Source organism: Anas acuta, chromosome 2, assembly GCF_963932015.1.
Source record: "Anas acuta chromosome 2, bAnaAcu1.1, whole genome shotgun sequence".
In the NCBI taxonomy this organism is placed as follows: Eukaryota; Metazoa; Chordata; class Aves; order Anseriformes; family Anatidae; genus Anas; species Anas acuta.
The window spans coordinates 3,410,752-3,426,849 of NC_088980.1; the positions used below are offsets into that span (position 1 = coordinate 3,410,752).

Consider the following 16,098-nt stretch of genomic DNA (forward strand, 5'->3'; position numbering starts at 1 on the left):
GCAATGGTGACTGACCATCCTTGGCTGCTGAAGGAAGCAAGCAGGCAAACATAGGTGAGGCAGCATCAGCAGGCTGCTGTGGAGCCCAGCTACATCCCCTCATGGAGTGATGGGACTCCCTAGTGAGTTATTCTCATCTCCCACTGCGAGCCACTCTAAAAACTTCCTCAGATCTCCATGGTAGTCACAGGAGTCTGATGAGTCTCAGCCATGTGGAAAATCCGTTGTACGGATGAAGGAATCAGGAAGGTTGGCTCCATAGGGATTAGCATGTTAAGAATGTCTTCAACTTTTATGGTCTAGTGTAAAAAAGTAACAGTGCAAGGTGTACAGATGGCACAGGAATTGAGGGGCAGTCCACTAAACCATCAAAGGCTTCTCGTGTGATCTGATACCTTACATTCAGGTTTTGTTAAGAGTATTTAGACATCCAGTTCCTAAAGATAAAAAACCCTCACAATGGTGAGGCTGTGAATCTGTCAGATACCTCAGAAACAGGGGCTAGAGCATTGGGTCCAAGATGAAGCTTGGGTTAACCAATGCTGGCAGTGGTACTGTAGGTTCTGTAGTGACACCGTGTATACCCCATCATTTCCCACAAAACAGCACTTTTACTGACTTTTGCTTTGTTTCTCTTCTGCAGTGGTAAGAAACTAAAGAAAAGTTTCGTAGCAGGTCCTGTAAATCAAAAGTTGTGGCATGCTTGTAGCAATAACCATAATCTGCTGATCAGGCATTAGTGCAGCTCTTTTCCTTCGAGCTGTGTAATTGGTTTTATGAACTTCTCCACCATTAACAGAAGAAATCTGCCCAGCAAGGAGACAATCCAGGAGCTGCTGTTATAGCACCCTCCGAGCAATCAGAAGATCCACGTTTTACTCTGCTTAAGCCTCTGGCATCAGGTGGTGACCAGGCTGGAAGGACTGAATCTGCTCGGTAAGAAGAGCCTCAAGTCAATGTTTTAGGTTGCTGGGAGTTATTCAGAAGCACGGTTTTCCCAGACAACTGCATCAAACCACAAGTGCTGTGTGCCAGCGGCTGTGGTGGGCTGTTTACAGTATATGGGAATTTCTAATCACATTGTCTCTTGGACTTTTGTCCTGGAGCGGAGAAAGATACACAGACTTGCAGACATTACTACATTTGGCATGATGATAGTGCAGCTAATTCTCTTTCTCCGGCTCGGATAATGTTTATGTGGTTAACTTAAGTGCCTGTGTTTCTCCTCTCTTATGAGAAACAGGGTTTCTAACGAGCAGCCTCCTGAAAGCAGGGTGGCAAATTAATACATAGCCCCATTTTAGGAAAGCAGTAAATCACCGGTGCATTATTTAAATCAATAAAGAAGCTTTGAGTAAGATTTCCTTGCAGAAATGTTGAAAGCACACCACGCTGTTTGCTCTTAACAAACATCCTTTTTGAAGCCTTATTGAGGACCATGTACATTATAGTCATATTAATATAATTATATCTGATTTTTGTTCACACTTATGTAACTCTGTCTCATTCCGGCTGTATGAAGGGACCATAACTTGCACCAGAACAAGTTGTATCCCATCCTGTTAAAACACAGGGTTTGGTGCTAACGAGTTTGTGGTCAAATTGACAATGAGGAGTTGAGACTGGCCTTCTGAGGAAGGAGGAAATTCTTTTAATTCTTTTACCAAGTTAAAGCTCCAACTAATTTCTCCTATGGAATTTTAACTAGCCTACCATGTTATTTTAGACACTGAGATTGGCCTGAAAATTGTCAGATGTATCCCTAAGTCTGAGTAGAACATTACTACAAAATGTAGGAAATGTTCTTTGGAGTGTTTTGGAATGAGGGTTAGAACTTATCTGCAAGTTTTCTTGGCAGAGTGGTTGACTTTACTCTCCCTCTTCCAACTCCACAGACGTTGTGCTCTTGTGCCAATCTATATTTTATCCACTTTTTTTTCCTTTTACCAATTACTTCAAATGTCTGCTGATAGTAAGCAGGAGGGTGAGAAGGAAAGCTAGGCTGGGTATGGGCTTTGTAGAACCCCATAAATGCAATGCATAAATTATTTCTTGTGTTCGTGACTGACATAGCTCTGTCCTGACAATGTCTGATGTGTCAGATGGGCGGTGAAAGAGTTTGAAAACTGCAAGAGCCGTTAATAATTTGGTCATCAGGGCTCACTCATTCCATTAACTTTAATATGCTGATGAACCCTCTATTCCATTTTGCTTTAGTGAATCATCTTTTCCTATCAGGAAAGATGAAATGAAAAATGCTATAAATAGGAGCTAAAGCCCCTTGGAGATGTCAGAGTAAAAATCCTCATTTTTAGACTGGGCCTCTTCCGTCATTACCAACCTTTACTTGATTTTAGGATGGATTAACCAGTCGCAGCCTAGAAGGCAGCTCTGCCTGGTCCACAATATCAAGGCTTTATCCTCTGTTAGCTGCAGCTTAAAGGCAAGGAAATACAAAGGCAAGGAAAAGGGAATTGCCTTTGGGCAGCTGAATTCAAGACTGGAAAACAAACACTGGAATTTTATGTCCCAAGCACACAGATGCATAAAACTCATCCAGGCTGGAAGTGGTACTCTAGTGTTAGCAGTCTGACAGATCTTCCTAAGAGCAGAAGAGTTCAAAAAACTATAAAATATATATTTTAAAAGACATCTAGAAAGAAAAGGTCTGCGCTTTGCTGCAGAACAGGGGTTCTGTTGGTTAGGAAAGCAAGCGATACGCAAACACCATCAAAGAAACCCAGTAACCTCTCCTTGGCTCACATCCTAGGGGGTGTCTGATGAGAGTGCTCTATGTGAGGGTCCGAGGCAGTGCCCATGAGGAAACAGAGCAGCGCTGGCTGTTGCTGTGGCTGTTTGCGTGTTCAGCTTGAGCCAAGCAGGGTCAAGAGCTGTTCCTGCTCATCACATCCACACGCTGTGACACGCAGCTCCAAATGCTGGTGTGGAGGGCCAGCAAAGTGCCTCCAGAAGCACAGAGATCAAAAACCGAGCTTTAATATTTGTACATGGGACACGCAACGTGGTTTTGCAGTGCGTTTTGGGGACGGAGAGCAAGGTGAGCTGCTGTGTATGTGTGTGTGAGAACCTGCCCTTTGTAGATCTCAGTTTAACAGAGCTTTCTCCCTTGTAGCACAGTGTCCAAGATGGGCCATATGCTTGTAGAGTCGGCAGCCACTCAGCCTCCCCTTCTCAGCAATAACATCCCACCTGGAAGGTACGTATATAAACTTCATCACAAACCAGAGAGGAAACCTGCAACGCTCCACAAGCTGCTGGCAGCCCTCAGCCTTGTTTCAGGAACAAACAACTTCTTTTACCATCCCCTCTACATGATACTGTCAAAGGGTTCTGGCACAGGCTGCAGTGGCTCCTTGCTGTCTTAATTTTTTAATTGATTGCTAGTTTTATGCCCCATAAATCCCCCTTTCCCCTTTTGTCATCCCCAGCCACCAGGATTTCTCCTGGTTTTTGCTCTAATGGAAATATTCTTGAATATTTCCGTGCAGAGGTAGAAGAAATGAAGTACATAGTAATGGGATACGTGGAAAAATTGCCCCTTCCTTTCATCACCTACTCAGCAGAAGAATAACCATTTTACTAATGCTGCCTGAAGCCTTTCAGTTAAAGAAAATCAATAGCATGCAATTTAATAGCTTAGCGCAGCACTTTGGAGAATCCACGTGCAGGCTTCTCTTTGGCAGGAGCAGTGAGAGGAGAATCAGGTGCTGGTGAACTGCTCAGTGCGGGAAGTTTGTTTTCAAGGGTGATGGGAAGGGAGAGCATCATTGCAAGGGGAAAGGCCTTTCTAGTGAAACTCAGAGTGGCTTTTTTTCCACATATTTTTATTCCGTGTGTTGCAGTATCAAGCGTGATGCTGGGGGGAGTCAGTGAGCCTGGCTGTGTGTTCTGGCTCGGGCTTCAGAAGTGTATTTTGATATGTTTTTTTCAAAGGCTGTCTTTGTTTCATTTCTTTCATTCGTGAAATGGGAAACAGACTCTTTGCGCTTCTGCTGCTTTTAGGCTTGCTGGCACCGACAGCCTGGATTTCAAAGTGCTGCAGACGCAGATCACAGAGCACAAGGCTCTCTGCCAGGCTGCTGAAGTGGAAAGAGACAGGCTCCTGGAACTGGTCACTGTGCTGCAGAAAAGGTAGTGCCTGAGTCTGCCCGTGCCCTTTGTAGGATGCTGTGATGAAGGAGCAGCTGAGACGTGTGAGAGTCTGTAGCGTGCAGTCCGGTATGCTGCACTCTGCCACTGTGAAATTTGCCTTAAATAGGGGCGTTTGAAATTATTCTGCTCAATTTCACTGCCTACTTCATGATTCATTTTTTTAAAATTCTTTTAGAACAAAGTGCAGAAAAAATTGAGTCGTCTTCAAGCTTGCTACACTCAGATAAAGCTGGAGTTGGTGTATTTATGTATGCGTGGTGTTATTTAGGCAGCAATTTTATTCACCAATACTAAATACTGCAATTAGAGTTATAATCTGATTTCTGCTCCAGAAGCTTTTCACATTCTTTTAAGTTTCACTGTATCCTCTCTTAAATGAATTTCTTCTGGTTTAACTGAAGCATAACGGTGACATTTTTTCCCGTTATTCAATTCAATTTAAGACAATGTTAAAATCAAGCTAGGTTTTGGGAGAGAAGAAAAAGCAAAGCCTTTTATCTTTAGACACCTTTCAGCTACTGACTTTTTCCTAGCTAGACACTTTGCTTTAAACATGATTTGATTCCCAAATCTGTATTCCAGCTTATAGGAAGACACATTTTTGTCTGGGTATATTTGAATACAATAGGTTCTATTTGCTTGATTGCTTTATCTCAATGCATCTCGCATTTATCTAACTTTTAATTAATCACAATCAGAAAAGTGTGTTTTTTAAAACTGTGGTAAAGGTATCATCCCCTGTGCTTTTAAGGGCTAAATCCTAGAAATGTGCATTTTATTCAGGTCTGTAAGCCCAGTGACTAATAGAGCTGTGCAATTAGGTAAGGACAGAGGTCTGAGTGATTTCTGAACTGGGGCCGTTGCGAATATGGGCTAATGAAGAACGCAGAGTTAATGAAATGCACAGTTCCTAGTAAAATGTGCCACAGAGTGATGATTCAGCAGCTCCACGGTTATCACACATTTATCAAGAGCTCCTGCAGGTAAAGTACATTTTATGAGATTGTGTGCAATAATTCTTGGAAGACCTCAGGATAATGTAGCATCCACTCACATTTCAACATGAATATATGTTAAAAAAAAGTGAGGCGTTCCTCCCCTTCCTTGCCCCTGTAGGAGTCCAGGTCAACAAACCTCAAGGAACATACATACTGCTTAAGCCAAGAGAAGAGCTCTGAGAATGGTTATGAGAGTAGCATTTTCCTACAGCAGCTGCCAGAATTTACGACCGTGTTTCACAGCCACTCACCGCAGAGCAGAAGATGCTGTCAGAAGACACTCGCTTGTAGACTGATTGTAGGATCAGGCCCTCCTTGAGGAAGGGAAAGAGCTAGAGCAAGATTTCAGTTTGCTGCACATATTGGCAGAAGATTTCATAAAAAACGAGTCCTGTCATTTTTCCTCCACTGTTTGTCTAACGCGGGTGCTAGGGGAACACCTGGTCAAACGAAAGTTTAATGAATTCAGAACCACTGAGGAGAAATATAATTTCACATAGCATGTCACCCGCCTGCTAATTCACTGCCACAGGAGGTTGGAGCCTTGCCTGTAGCTAGACTTTTAAGACAGTGATATAATTTTATTATAGCTGTAATATTTTTTTTTAGTTCTGGCAGCTAGGAGGGGAATAAGACTAATCAAATCTCTTGATTCAGGGAGTAATCAGCTATCACCCATAGGGCCAGGGAGGATTTTTTTTGTGTTTGCATTGTCCAATACAGTGTGTCGGTCAATTCAAGATTCCTCCTAGCTTTAAATTCCTCTAAATCATTTGGTGTCAGGCTCTACTCCCTGAATACATCTGTGGGTGCACATCAAACTTTTGTAGTTGATTTTCTGAGGTGTCCCGTGAGGTGAACAGGCAGGTAGTTTGCTCTTCCCTTATTGAATCTCTTCCACTCGCTTCCTTCCACGGTAGTGTCTAACGGCCAAGTTTATTAAAAGCAACGTCGCAGATAACTGACGCAGAACAGCTAAATGCTTGACAATGTTTTTATAAACTATTTTCCTTCCAAATTCTTCCCAGTGTTTAAAAAGATGCAGTTAGTATTCCTCTAATAAAAGATCTCCCCTCAGCAATCTGCAGCTTGCCTGCTCATCTGAGTGGGAAATTTAGGCAGAGTTAAGGGATCTAGGCAACCTCCACTAGCCAACCTATTATTTATAATTATACTCATTAGTTAATTCTGTTTTGCAAATGTAGAGGATGTCATCTGGAAGAATTGCACTGGGATTTCTGCCTTTGCATGCATGGAAACTTTTCTTGTTCCCTCTGCTGGGAGCTACGGAGTAGGATTCAGTGTTTAAGACTGGCTGATCCTTTATACTTAGGACATAAATAAGCTTGAATCACCTTTTTTGCATATCAGGGTGGAGGAAAGCAGTGATAAAGTCTTGGAAGTTGAGAAGAGGCTTCAGGAAGAGCGGCGGCGATGCGTCCTTTTGGAGCAGCAGCTTGAAAAACTACAAATGGATCCTGGGAGGAACACAAGTACACAGAAACCTCCTCTGAGGGGCAAAACAGGTGAGGTGGAGCTCTTACCCACAGCTATGTCCCCCATCCCACCCCGGTGGTTAATAGCAGCAACATTTGGGCTCTCATCTCTCAATCCTACACGAGTGCTTGACGTTACACACAGGGATTTGGACCTGCTCAGAGCAGTGGGCTGATACTGAGCGTGAAATCCTGGCCCCACTTAATTCAAGAGGGCTCTGACACAGATTTAAGTGGGACCAGGACTTTTGCATTATGTTGTTTTCACGGGATGATGGTCTACAGAAGGAACTTGACACCGTTCTGTGTCTCTGCTGTGACCATGCTGTGTTCCCTTTACACTTCTGCCTGAGAGATTCATCTGAAGGTTAAGAGCAGAATTAAAGGACGCATCCCAATTTAAGGCCTGTCAGTGTCAATGAAAAAGTATTGCTGGTGATGTAGTAATTAGATCTGGTGTAATTTATTACACTGTGAACATGATAATCTCCTGCTATAAATATGAAAGCCTTTCTAGCATAGTTAAAGGAGGAGAAGTCATGATGGATGTTAAATTTTTATTTCTCTGATCAGATTCTTTTATTACTTAAGGACTCTGATTCTGTAAGGTGTCTAAACCAATAAAATGGTACATATTCTTAAGGAAACTTTTCCAGTGGCTTCCCTTTTTATACGCATTTTCATAAAGTAAAAGGAATTTAAATGCCAGGAGATGAACAGTAGTAATAAGCATTTTAATTTGGCAAATACTGGGATGGCATCAGAGTGAGTTATGGTGACTGGAGAGGTCACAAGCCTCATAACAGAGCTTGTACGTGCTCTTGGCCTGCCCCACGCAGGAACACATGATCTTTGGCTGTAGGACAACAGCCCCACAGTGCAGCAGATGCGTGGTGTGGCTTTTTCCTATTGTGTGTACCCATCCTACCTCATCTGCTTCTTACAGCTCTGTACTGAGCACCTGTATGAACAGTCACCTCCCTTTCCACGTGCACCAGTGTCGTTTCTCCTTAGGTGCAGTTCAGGCGAGGTAAGAAATGCTGCTCGAACTGCACTGCATTTGCAACTCCCATCACAGTGCTGTGGTTGGCAATAAAGCCTCTCTGGAGCAGCACAGTGATGCCAAAAAAATGCCTGGTGCTGTTCACTATGGTCCCAATTCACACAGGAGGGCTAAATTCCCCAGTTTAAGCTGCTCAGGACCTCAGGTGAAGCACTGCCATTCACCCATCTGGAATACAGAGAACCAGGTATGCAGGAACAGGATGCAGAGGAGCTTTGTCCTGCAGGGATACTGAAAGATTGCTCAAAACCTACTTCTTTCCATAAAATATCCATCAATTCTGAACTTTTGTGTCCTTGACAAGGGCCCCAGCCAGCACTGACTTATTTCTTTTTCTGAAACCACTGATTTTTAGTGCTGCCTTACCTGTATTAGCTGAGAGCCTGACACAGAAAAGGCACTGCAGAAAAACTTTGATCCTCGCAGAGACTCGCCCCACAAAACAGAGAGTTGCAGTTCAGTGACAAGCACGGTGTTAGAAGAGTGCTCAGAAGCCAAGAGCTCAAGCCTGTGGGCTTTAGGATATGGGACATTGAACCCGATAGAAGGGCAGTGCTGGGCCTTGCAGAAGTGGTATTGGGTGATATCACTTAGGATTCCCAGTAGGGTTTAGATGTAAGGCACTTTGGAGCTCTCAGCTCGTTTCTTCTGAGGAAGAAATCAGGATGTACTCAGGGAGAGGTAGTAGGCAGGTGGGAGTTTGGAGAATACAGCTATCAATCACAAGCTTTTTCCTCTGACTCCCTGCCTTAAATAGTACAGGGGCATTTTGGTGCTGTCTCCTAGAGGAGAATTTAGCTGGTATTTTGAGCTTAATCTTTTATACAACCTGGTAGTGCAAAGCTTTGATGTGCTATTCTGTTATCCTGCATGTGCCCAGCTTAGATTTCCCTCGCAACCTCAAATTGATGTAGTGATGAACTTGTCAGGTTCCGAGCCATTTGGATCAAATTGTTGTAACAGTTTGGTAACTCACCTCTGAGAGACTGGCATTTCCTAGCTGGAGGAAGCAAATTGTTCCTATCACCGCGACAGGTTCCTTCTAACTAAATACTTAGTTCATTAGCCTTGTCTGCTTGAGGACTAAAAGCAAATGTAGAAAAGGATTGGCAAGAAGACTAGCAAGAAGAAATCCTCTGAGAGGCTGTAAGATGAGTAGGTAACAGGCTCTTTCACTGCAGTTGTTTGAAGAGAGCCCAGCCCCTTGTAATGTGCCAAAATTCTCTGGAGTTTGTACAAGAAACAAGTCTAGAAATCTGTAATACATCCCTTCAGCAGAGCGTGTAGGTTATCTAAATGCTTTCATGCCAGATAGTTGAGGAAATAAGAAGGAATGAAAGGCTTGAACATAAAATAGAGACTAGAGAAGCCACTAATTAACATAATATTTTCTTTTCTTTCTGAAAGTGCAAAATTGGAGAGAGCTGATCTAATTACTAATCTAATGTTTCTAGTCTCCTCAGTGCAAGGGAAGTAGATAATGATGCTGAGTAGTTAGAAACAACACAGTTGTGTTTTAATATTATTTGTGCTTTTTGTTTGTTTGTTTTTTTCTGTCTCATCCAAATTTCTAATTAGCAAAGAATAATCCCAGAGGAGAATGGGTAAGTAAAAGCAGGTTTTCCTCAGTCCTGTGGAACACAACATCGAGTTCAAAAGCATTTCTTTGTTATACAACATGACCTTTCTCCCCACGTGGTTTTGTCAGACTGTAGTTCTTTCTGACCAGGTTCTTTCATATATTCCACATGAGGAGGATTTGATGTTTTATTAGCAAATTTACTTGAAGATATTTAGCGATATGTGGGTTTTTAATTTAGAAAAAATGTCTGATGCCTTTGAATTTAGAAAAAATACATCAGCAATGTACTGAAATCACAACACTGGCACCATATAGCGACTGCAATGCGCAGTTGAATCACAAACATGGTTCCTGTCACTGCTCTGGGTGTCAGGATGCTGGGTGCCCCCACTTGCCACGAAGAAATACGTGAGTTGAAGCCAGCTCAAGCCCGTTGTTCTCTTCAGGGTTTGGTGTGCTGGTTGATTTTTTTTTATTCTGTGTTGGGCTGAGGCAGTACTTTCTGTGGATTGTTTTAGGGAAGGCCGTTTACATTTGCTCAACTGACAGAGCTGTTTATCTACAGCAAAGGCTACCCTCCAGTCCCCTTGGTGTTGAGATAAGTTCAGCTTCTCTCACGATAGCTGTGGTCGCTTCCTATGTTCTTTTCTGATCTTCGTGAGCACATCATCCATGCCTGTCCTCTCTGAGCCTTCTTCTGTTACAGGGATTCCTTGAGCAGTCACAGGGTTGACTCTCCAAGCCCAGTAGTAAAATTTGAGATATTTTCTTATAACCCTTTCTGTATAACCCTGGAAGAAGTCGTTGTGTCCATTTGAAATGGCAGGAGCAATGCTGCATGTTCTGAGAGAGCTTTATTCTGAAGAGCACTCTTGATTTACAGTCTTGGTTTGAAGGGCATATTTAATTGCTTTACTGAGCTTAACCTACATAGCGTGTATGCTGAGGATCAAAAAGTGCTTTAAAAAAATCTGTTTTAGTGTGTGCTACACATGTACCTGGCATTCAGTAAGGAACAGTTGTCATAAGCTTGAATGAAATACAATGAGATAAAGGTTAAAATCATACTTTTTAACTGCTTCTGTCACCTGTTGTTTGGGACCCTTAAATATTTTGGATGGTCTTTTTTTAGTTTTCTGTCCAGGTAAACATACACGTTACTACCTCATGTTTTACTTTTGCTAAAAGGAGATTAAGGTAAAATGTATATCCTATATATTTACACCATCTTTTTGGATATCCAGAGAACCGAGCAGATTTCCTGAGGTTTACTCGATGTCTCACCACGTGAAAAAGATTGTTTTACTAAAGCTCCATTTTGTGATGAAATCTATAGGCCAAGCCAGTCACTCAAGACTCACCTTGAACATGAGTGATAGGAAGGAGCTCTCTGCAGCCCAGCTCTCCAGGCTGCCTCTGGAATCGCAGGTCGAGGAGCTGAGCACGAGGTACGTTCTCCCTTCCTCCACACTGTGTTACTGCCACATTTTTTCGATAACTCAATAATTCAGATTCATTGTTGTCCTCGTAGCAGTGCTGTTACCTGGACTGGCTCCTCAGAAAATAAAAAGCAGTAAATTGTACAAGTCACAGATCCTCTGGTTTGTTCTTGTCTATGTCCTTCTTACATAACTTTCCTAAAAATTACACCCAGAAATGTTAAGCCAGTGTTGAGCAGCACAAAACACTTGCAAGAAAGGCACCTTTTTCCTTTTTATTTTTCCTTCCTTAGCCATCGATTCCAAGCTATTAGTGAAAACAAAATTACAATTTTAAAGAAACATCTGAAAAGTATTTGGTCTTCTAATACCCTTTTCTATCTCAAAGAGAGAAGGAACAAGTGTTTATAAGTCTGCTCTTTCTCAAGCCTGTTATAAAATTACCAGAGAGCATGTGTTTCAGGGTTTTCTTCCCTGGAGCTGAAGCACTGTTCTAATTTGCTTTGAAGCTCCACAGCTCACATGAAAGTTGCCTTTTGTTTCTTCGTAGGCTCGTGATCCAGCTGGATGAGAACGAAGCTCTGAAGGCTGCTTTGGAGACTACTGTGAGAAAGAAAGAGGAAGACTTTAAACTCTACCAGGACACAATGGACCAAGTGAAGGATATCTTTCTACAGGCCATTCGGCAGCAGAAACAGGAGAAGAGTTAAGCAAGATACTCAGAGTCCTTTGGATGGCAGAGCAGGGAGAGAGAGAGCCCAGGCAGCGTGCCCATGGATTGAAATGCAGTGGAAGTAGAGTTTTGCAGCCTCAGATCATGTCGTGTCGTCAGCGTTTGCAGGAGAGGATGAGAAATGGAAATTAAATACAAAAAGATTGAAGATTTTGCATGTCAGCGGATTCTAAGTTAGAAAGCAGCTGGCTCTCAGGCTGCACATGTCATAGTTCGGTGCACTTTAGGAAGCTGCACTTCTGCGGTGTGATTTTAGGCAAAACCTCCCTAGTTTCAAATGAATTTTCCTAGAGAGGGCTCAATACTCATTACGCTGCCGCTTTTATCAGCGCATGAAGGAATTTGCTGTACACAAGATATGCCAGCCCCCTTCCAAAGCCATGCCAAGAACAAACTGAGTTCTTTGTGTATCTGCACACTGGCACCTGCCCCTCTGGGGTTTTATGTAGTGCTTAAGTGCTGAGGGAGGGCGTTAGCCTGGTATATGAGTATCTGCAGGAGCATTTTGGGTGGTCTCTGTTGACAATCCCAGCTTATTTCTTTTCTTGAACGTACTGGCAGAGTTTTCTGAAGCTCAGTACAGTTTCCACTGGAAAGGAAAACTGGGAGGATTGCTCCCACAATCAGTAGGACTTACCTTAAATCCAGCTCACATGAAACTTGCCATCCAGGTTATCAGTTCCCAAATTTCTGGGTCTTTGCAGGCATGCATCAGGCAGATCTTGTTCTCATTAGGAAGAAAGGTTAGTGGAACACCAGCACGTTTTTCCTACAGTGGAGGAGGGACTTTTGGAGGTGCTGAAAACTCTCGCATCTCACCCTTTTCTCTTGCAGCGTGGTGAGAACACCAAACTAATGCTAATAAGGCATTAACATGCAGGCTGCCAGCAGAGAGCCAGCCCTGGGGACTGCAAGCAAAGGGAGAGCTAGTCATTTCGGAATAGAGCCGCTTTGTTTTTCAGATGAAAGTCTTTTGAAAGCACTCCTCTTTCTGCTTTGCTTTCTCTGCCCCATTGTGCGAGCACGAAGTTTGTCGGATTTCAGCCCCAACCAGCACAGGGTGGGGCTGGGGACGGGCAAAGCACCGCAGCATCGGGGTCAGGTTCTGACTCCGCTTGCACTGAGATAAGGCAGAGAGAGAGTGGAGCAGGAGTTACTCCAGATGTGGTCAGAGCTGTGTAGGTCCTGTCTTTCTCCTGCTTAGGTCCGGAGCTGTCTCTTCAAACAGGTCACAGGTGATGGAGGTGATGGAGGTGAGATGCTCAGCACCCTGCCTGTGCTTTAGAGCCCTGCTCAAGCAGAGCAGAGCTGCCAGGTGCCTTTCTCGAACAAGCAGGACCAAAACTGCTCGCTGCCAGATGCCTCCTACCAGGAACATCAGAGCAAAAGACATCCTGCAACCCACCAGGCACCTTTGGTACGTGGTAGCTGCTACGCTCAGGCTGGCAGCTCGCAGCTGGACTCTGATTTCGCTTACACAGAAGTGTGAATCGATAATATTTCCCCGTAAGGACACCAGGGGAAAGCTGCCATCCTTCCCAACACCCCGTCAGCATCTGTCTCCCGTCCTTGTGCTGCAGCAGTGATGATCGTACCGCTCTCTAGCAAAATTCTTCCTGGGGTGGCTCTGAGGCAACCCAGGGAACTCAGAGAGAAACGGGAGTGCTGTATGGTACAGAACGCATATGGCTCGCTAGCACATGGTGCAAACTTCTTCACAAGTGCTGCAACACTTGTTTCTTTAAACATATGCTTGTTTGGGGTTGCACAGAAGCATTTTCTCCCTTTTTTTCAGTCACACACACAACCACAGGGTGCCTTGAAGAAGGAGGATAGAGAAAGTCACAATGAAATGGCTTGTTTAGAGAGTCCATACCTGTAAGACCTGACTTTGAACTCTCTCTGTGCTGACTCTTGCAGCAACCGATTCCCATTTTTCAAGGTATGAGTGCAAGTTCCTACCAGTGCACGTGGTTCTGTCACTGAAGTTAAGAAACCCACTCACGTCTTCGAAGCAGCAGCCCTATTCCAGCTGGCTGCAGTGGCCCCACATCTCCCAACCCATCACCCAGAAGCCAAAACCAGTGAGAATATCGGTGTCACTCCCCACAAAACCCCTTCCTGCTGGTCCCCAGCCACAGAATCTCCCCAGCAAGCTTGATGTGCTGCCTGAGCCACATTTCTTTTAGAGATGCAGCTGGGCTTGATCTGAAACCTCCAAAATCCCCTGCTTTCTTCAGAAGTTTCTCCTAGCGGGTAAGTGCCAGCCTGTGAGAATCCCCCTGCCTTCATTCTCACTTGAATTTCTCTGGCTTCAGTTTGCAGCCAGCCGTCACGACGCCTTTCTCTGCTGGATAAAAGCAGCGTGAGTATCCAGCATCTTCTCTCCGGGACAGCCTTCATGCAGCGTAAAGCCATGTCACGGGTCGCTTTTTGCTAAGCTCTGAGTTTTTTCAGCCTCGTAGTTGATGGCAGGGGCGAGCTGGCGGTGACAACGCTCCGTGCTGCTGACGCAGGCTGGTGGCTGCAGTTAAGCTGCGAAGAACAGCCTCAGTTAATTCTGCTGCAGGTATTTGAGGCTGTGGATGCTCTCCGCTAGGATTCAGCCAGCTTTTAGCCAAAGAGCACGAATCTTCCAACCGCTCGGGCTGAGCCAAAGGTCATCTCCTGCCCCGGAGCTGGGCAGAGCACTTCCACGGAGCAGCCAGAAAGTGCCTGACGGATGCAGCCAGATTTTAAAAGCGCAGCTGAGCCGCCGGGAATAAAGCCCCATGACCTTTGATTAATTGTCAGCATTTTCCTCTCGGGCTGTCGCGAGCAAGCCTACCTACGGGCAGCGGGCATGGCAAGAGGGCAGCCTACGGAACCAGCTGGCCACAACGTGAATTAAGTTGCATTAGCACGGTTAAATATAGACGGCATCGACACGCGCGAGCTCTCCGTGCCCTGGGCTCTGCTGGAGGATCAGCTGCTGGGTCGGAGCCGATCCCACTGTAACTGCTCCGATTTAGAGCCACGAATTTGGGCTGTGAGCGCTGCGTGCCCCATACATCCAACCCTCGGGGGTTTTGCCTTTTGGGGGCTGGCTGGAAAGGCTCCGGAGCAGGGCGAGGCGTGAGGAGGAGACGTTTAAATCCTTTGCAGGGGGGAAATCAGGAGGAAGGGGCACTGCAGATTTGCTTTGCCCACCCCTTCGGCTGCTTACAGCCAGCAGCTGCTACTGCCCTGCAAGCGGCGGGGCCATCGCCCTGTGCATGACCGATGAATGAGGGTCGGCTTTAAATGGAAAAACACCGTAGCAGAGCCCCTGGGCTCTAAATTAAGCCACCAAGGAGCCAAGAGGGGTGTTGGGTTTCTCCCCTCATCCTCTCCCCGCCAAGCCCAGCTCGCGAGCCGGCCGATCCCGCGGGACAGGGCGGCCCCGTGCAGCAAATGCCACCTCGATCCCCACGCGTCTCCCCTTACAGACCAAAGGCTCCAAATCCCATCTGCTGGCACGGGGAGAGCTCCTGGGGCTTAGAGCAGCTCGTTTGTCAGCAAGAATCAATCAGGAACATTGCCTTCTCCCGCACCATCCAAGCAGGGAGGTGCCTGCTGAGGTCCTGGTGTTGCAGCACGTTTCCAGCACTGTATGTGCATGGGCAAACCCAAGGGGGTACCTCAGGCAGTATACAACAGCCACGTGGTTTATTATAACCCTCTTTCCTTCCAGTTCACCCCATAAAGAGCCGCTCCAGCTGAATCACCTAGGTGGGAAGAGACCTCCAAGATCTCCCCGTCCAACCTCTGACCTAACACTAACCAGTCCTCCACTAAACCATATCGCTAAGTTCAACATCTAAAAGTCTTTTCAAGACCTCCAGGGATGGTGACTCCACCACTTCCCTGGGCAGCCCATCCCAATGCCTCAAAACCCTTTTGGTAAAGAACTTCTTCCTAATATCCAACCTAACCTATGTTTGTGCCGTGATGGAGCTGGGTGCCTTTCACTCAACCTGGACACTGAAGAGGGCCACAGCCTCCAGCAACCCACCAGATGTCAAAAAACATCATTAAAATCAGCTTGAGGCCATAAAAAAACCCCAGCCATATAGCAGCAGTACTGGGGCAATCAAACACAGAGGTGTCCCCCGTGCTAAGGAAGGCACGCTGGTCACATTAAAAATAAATCTTACTATATTAGAAATCAAGAGCATTTTTTTTTAATCCTAATTTTTTATACTCTCTATTAATTAAAACTAAATGATTTTTATCACCGCCGTTCCCAGAGCCTGGTGAAAAACTGCCGCACGGCGCAGCACCTCTGTCGCACTTCTCATCCAGGAAGCTCACAAATTACTCTGGGTAAAAATAATAAAAGGAAATAAAACGAAATAAAATGAAGTAAAAATAAAGTGAAATGAAAATAAAGTGAAATAAAAATAAAATAATAAATTAAAGTAAAATAAAATAATAAAATAAAATAACACATTAAGTAAAATAAAATAATAAAGTAAAATAAAATAAATAAATAAATAAATAAATAAATAAAATAAAATAAAATAAAATAAAATAAAATAAATCATCAGCCACAAGCCCTCTGGATGTGAGTACACCACGTGTCTTGTACCGGGG

At 44.6% G+C, this 16,098-nt stretch overlaps 1 protein-coding gene across 2 annotated transcripts in view; it reads left to right on the forward strand.

Annotated features, from left to right (window-relative positions):
- Positions 1-15,216, forward strand: part of CCDC13 (coiled-coil domain containing 13) — a 33,882-nt gene extending 18,666 nt beyond the window's left edge. For both annotated transcript variants that reach the window (XM_068673268.1, XM_068673269.1), the window contains exons 11-16: positions 800-936; positions 3,134-3,217; positions 4,024-4,152; positions 6,543-6,697; positions 10,649-10,760; positions 11,302-15,216. In XM_068673268.1, coding sequence (XP_068529369.1) covers positions 800-936; positions 3,134-3,217; positions 4,024-4,152; positions 6,543-6,697; positions 10,649-10,760; positions 11,302-11,461 — 777 coding nt within the window. In that variant the 3' untranslated portion in view covers positions 11,462-15,216. The remainder of the gene's footprint in view (positions 1-799; positions 937-3,133; positions 3,218-4,023; positions 4,153-6,542; positions 6,698-10,648; positions 10,761-11,301) is intronic.
- Positions 15,217-16,098: the final 882 nt, after the last annotated feature.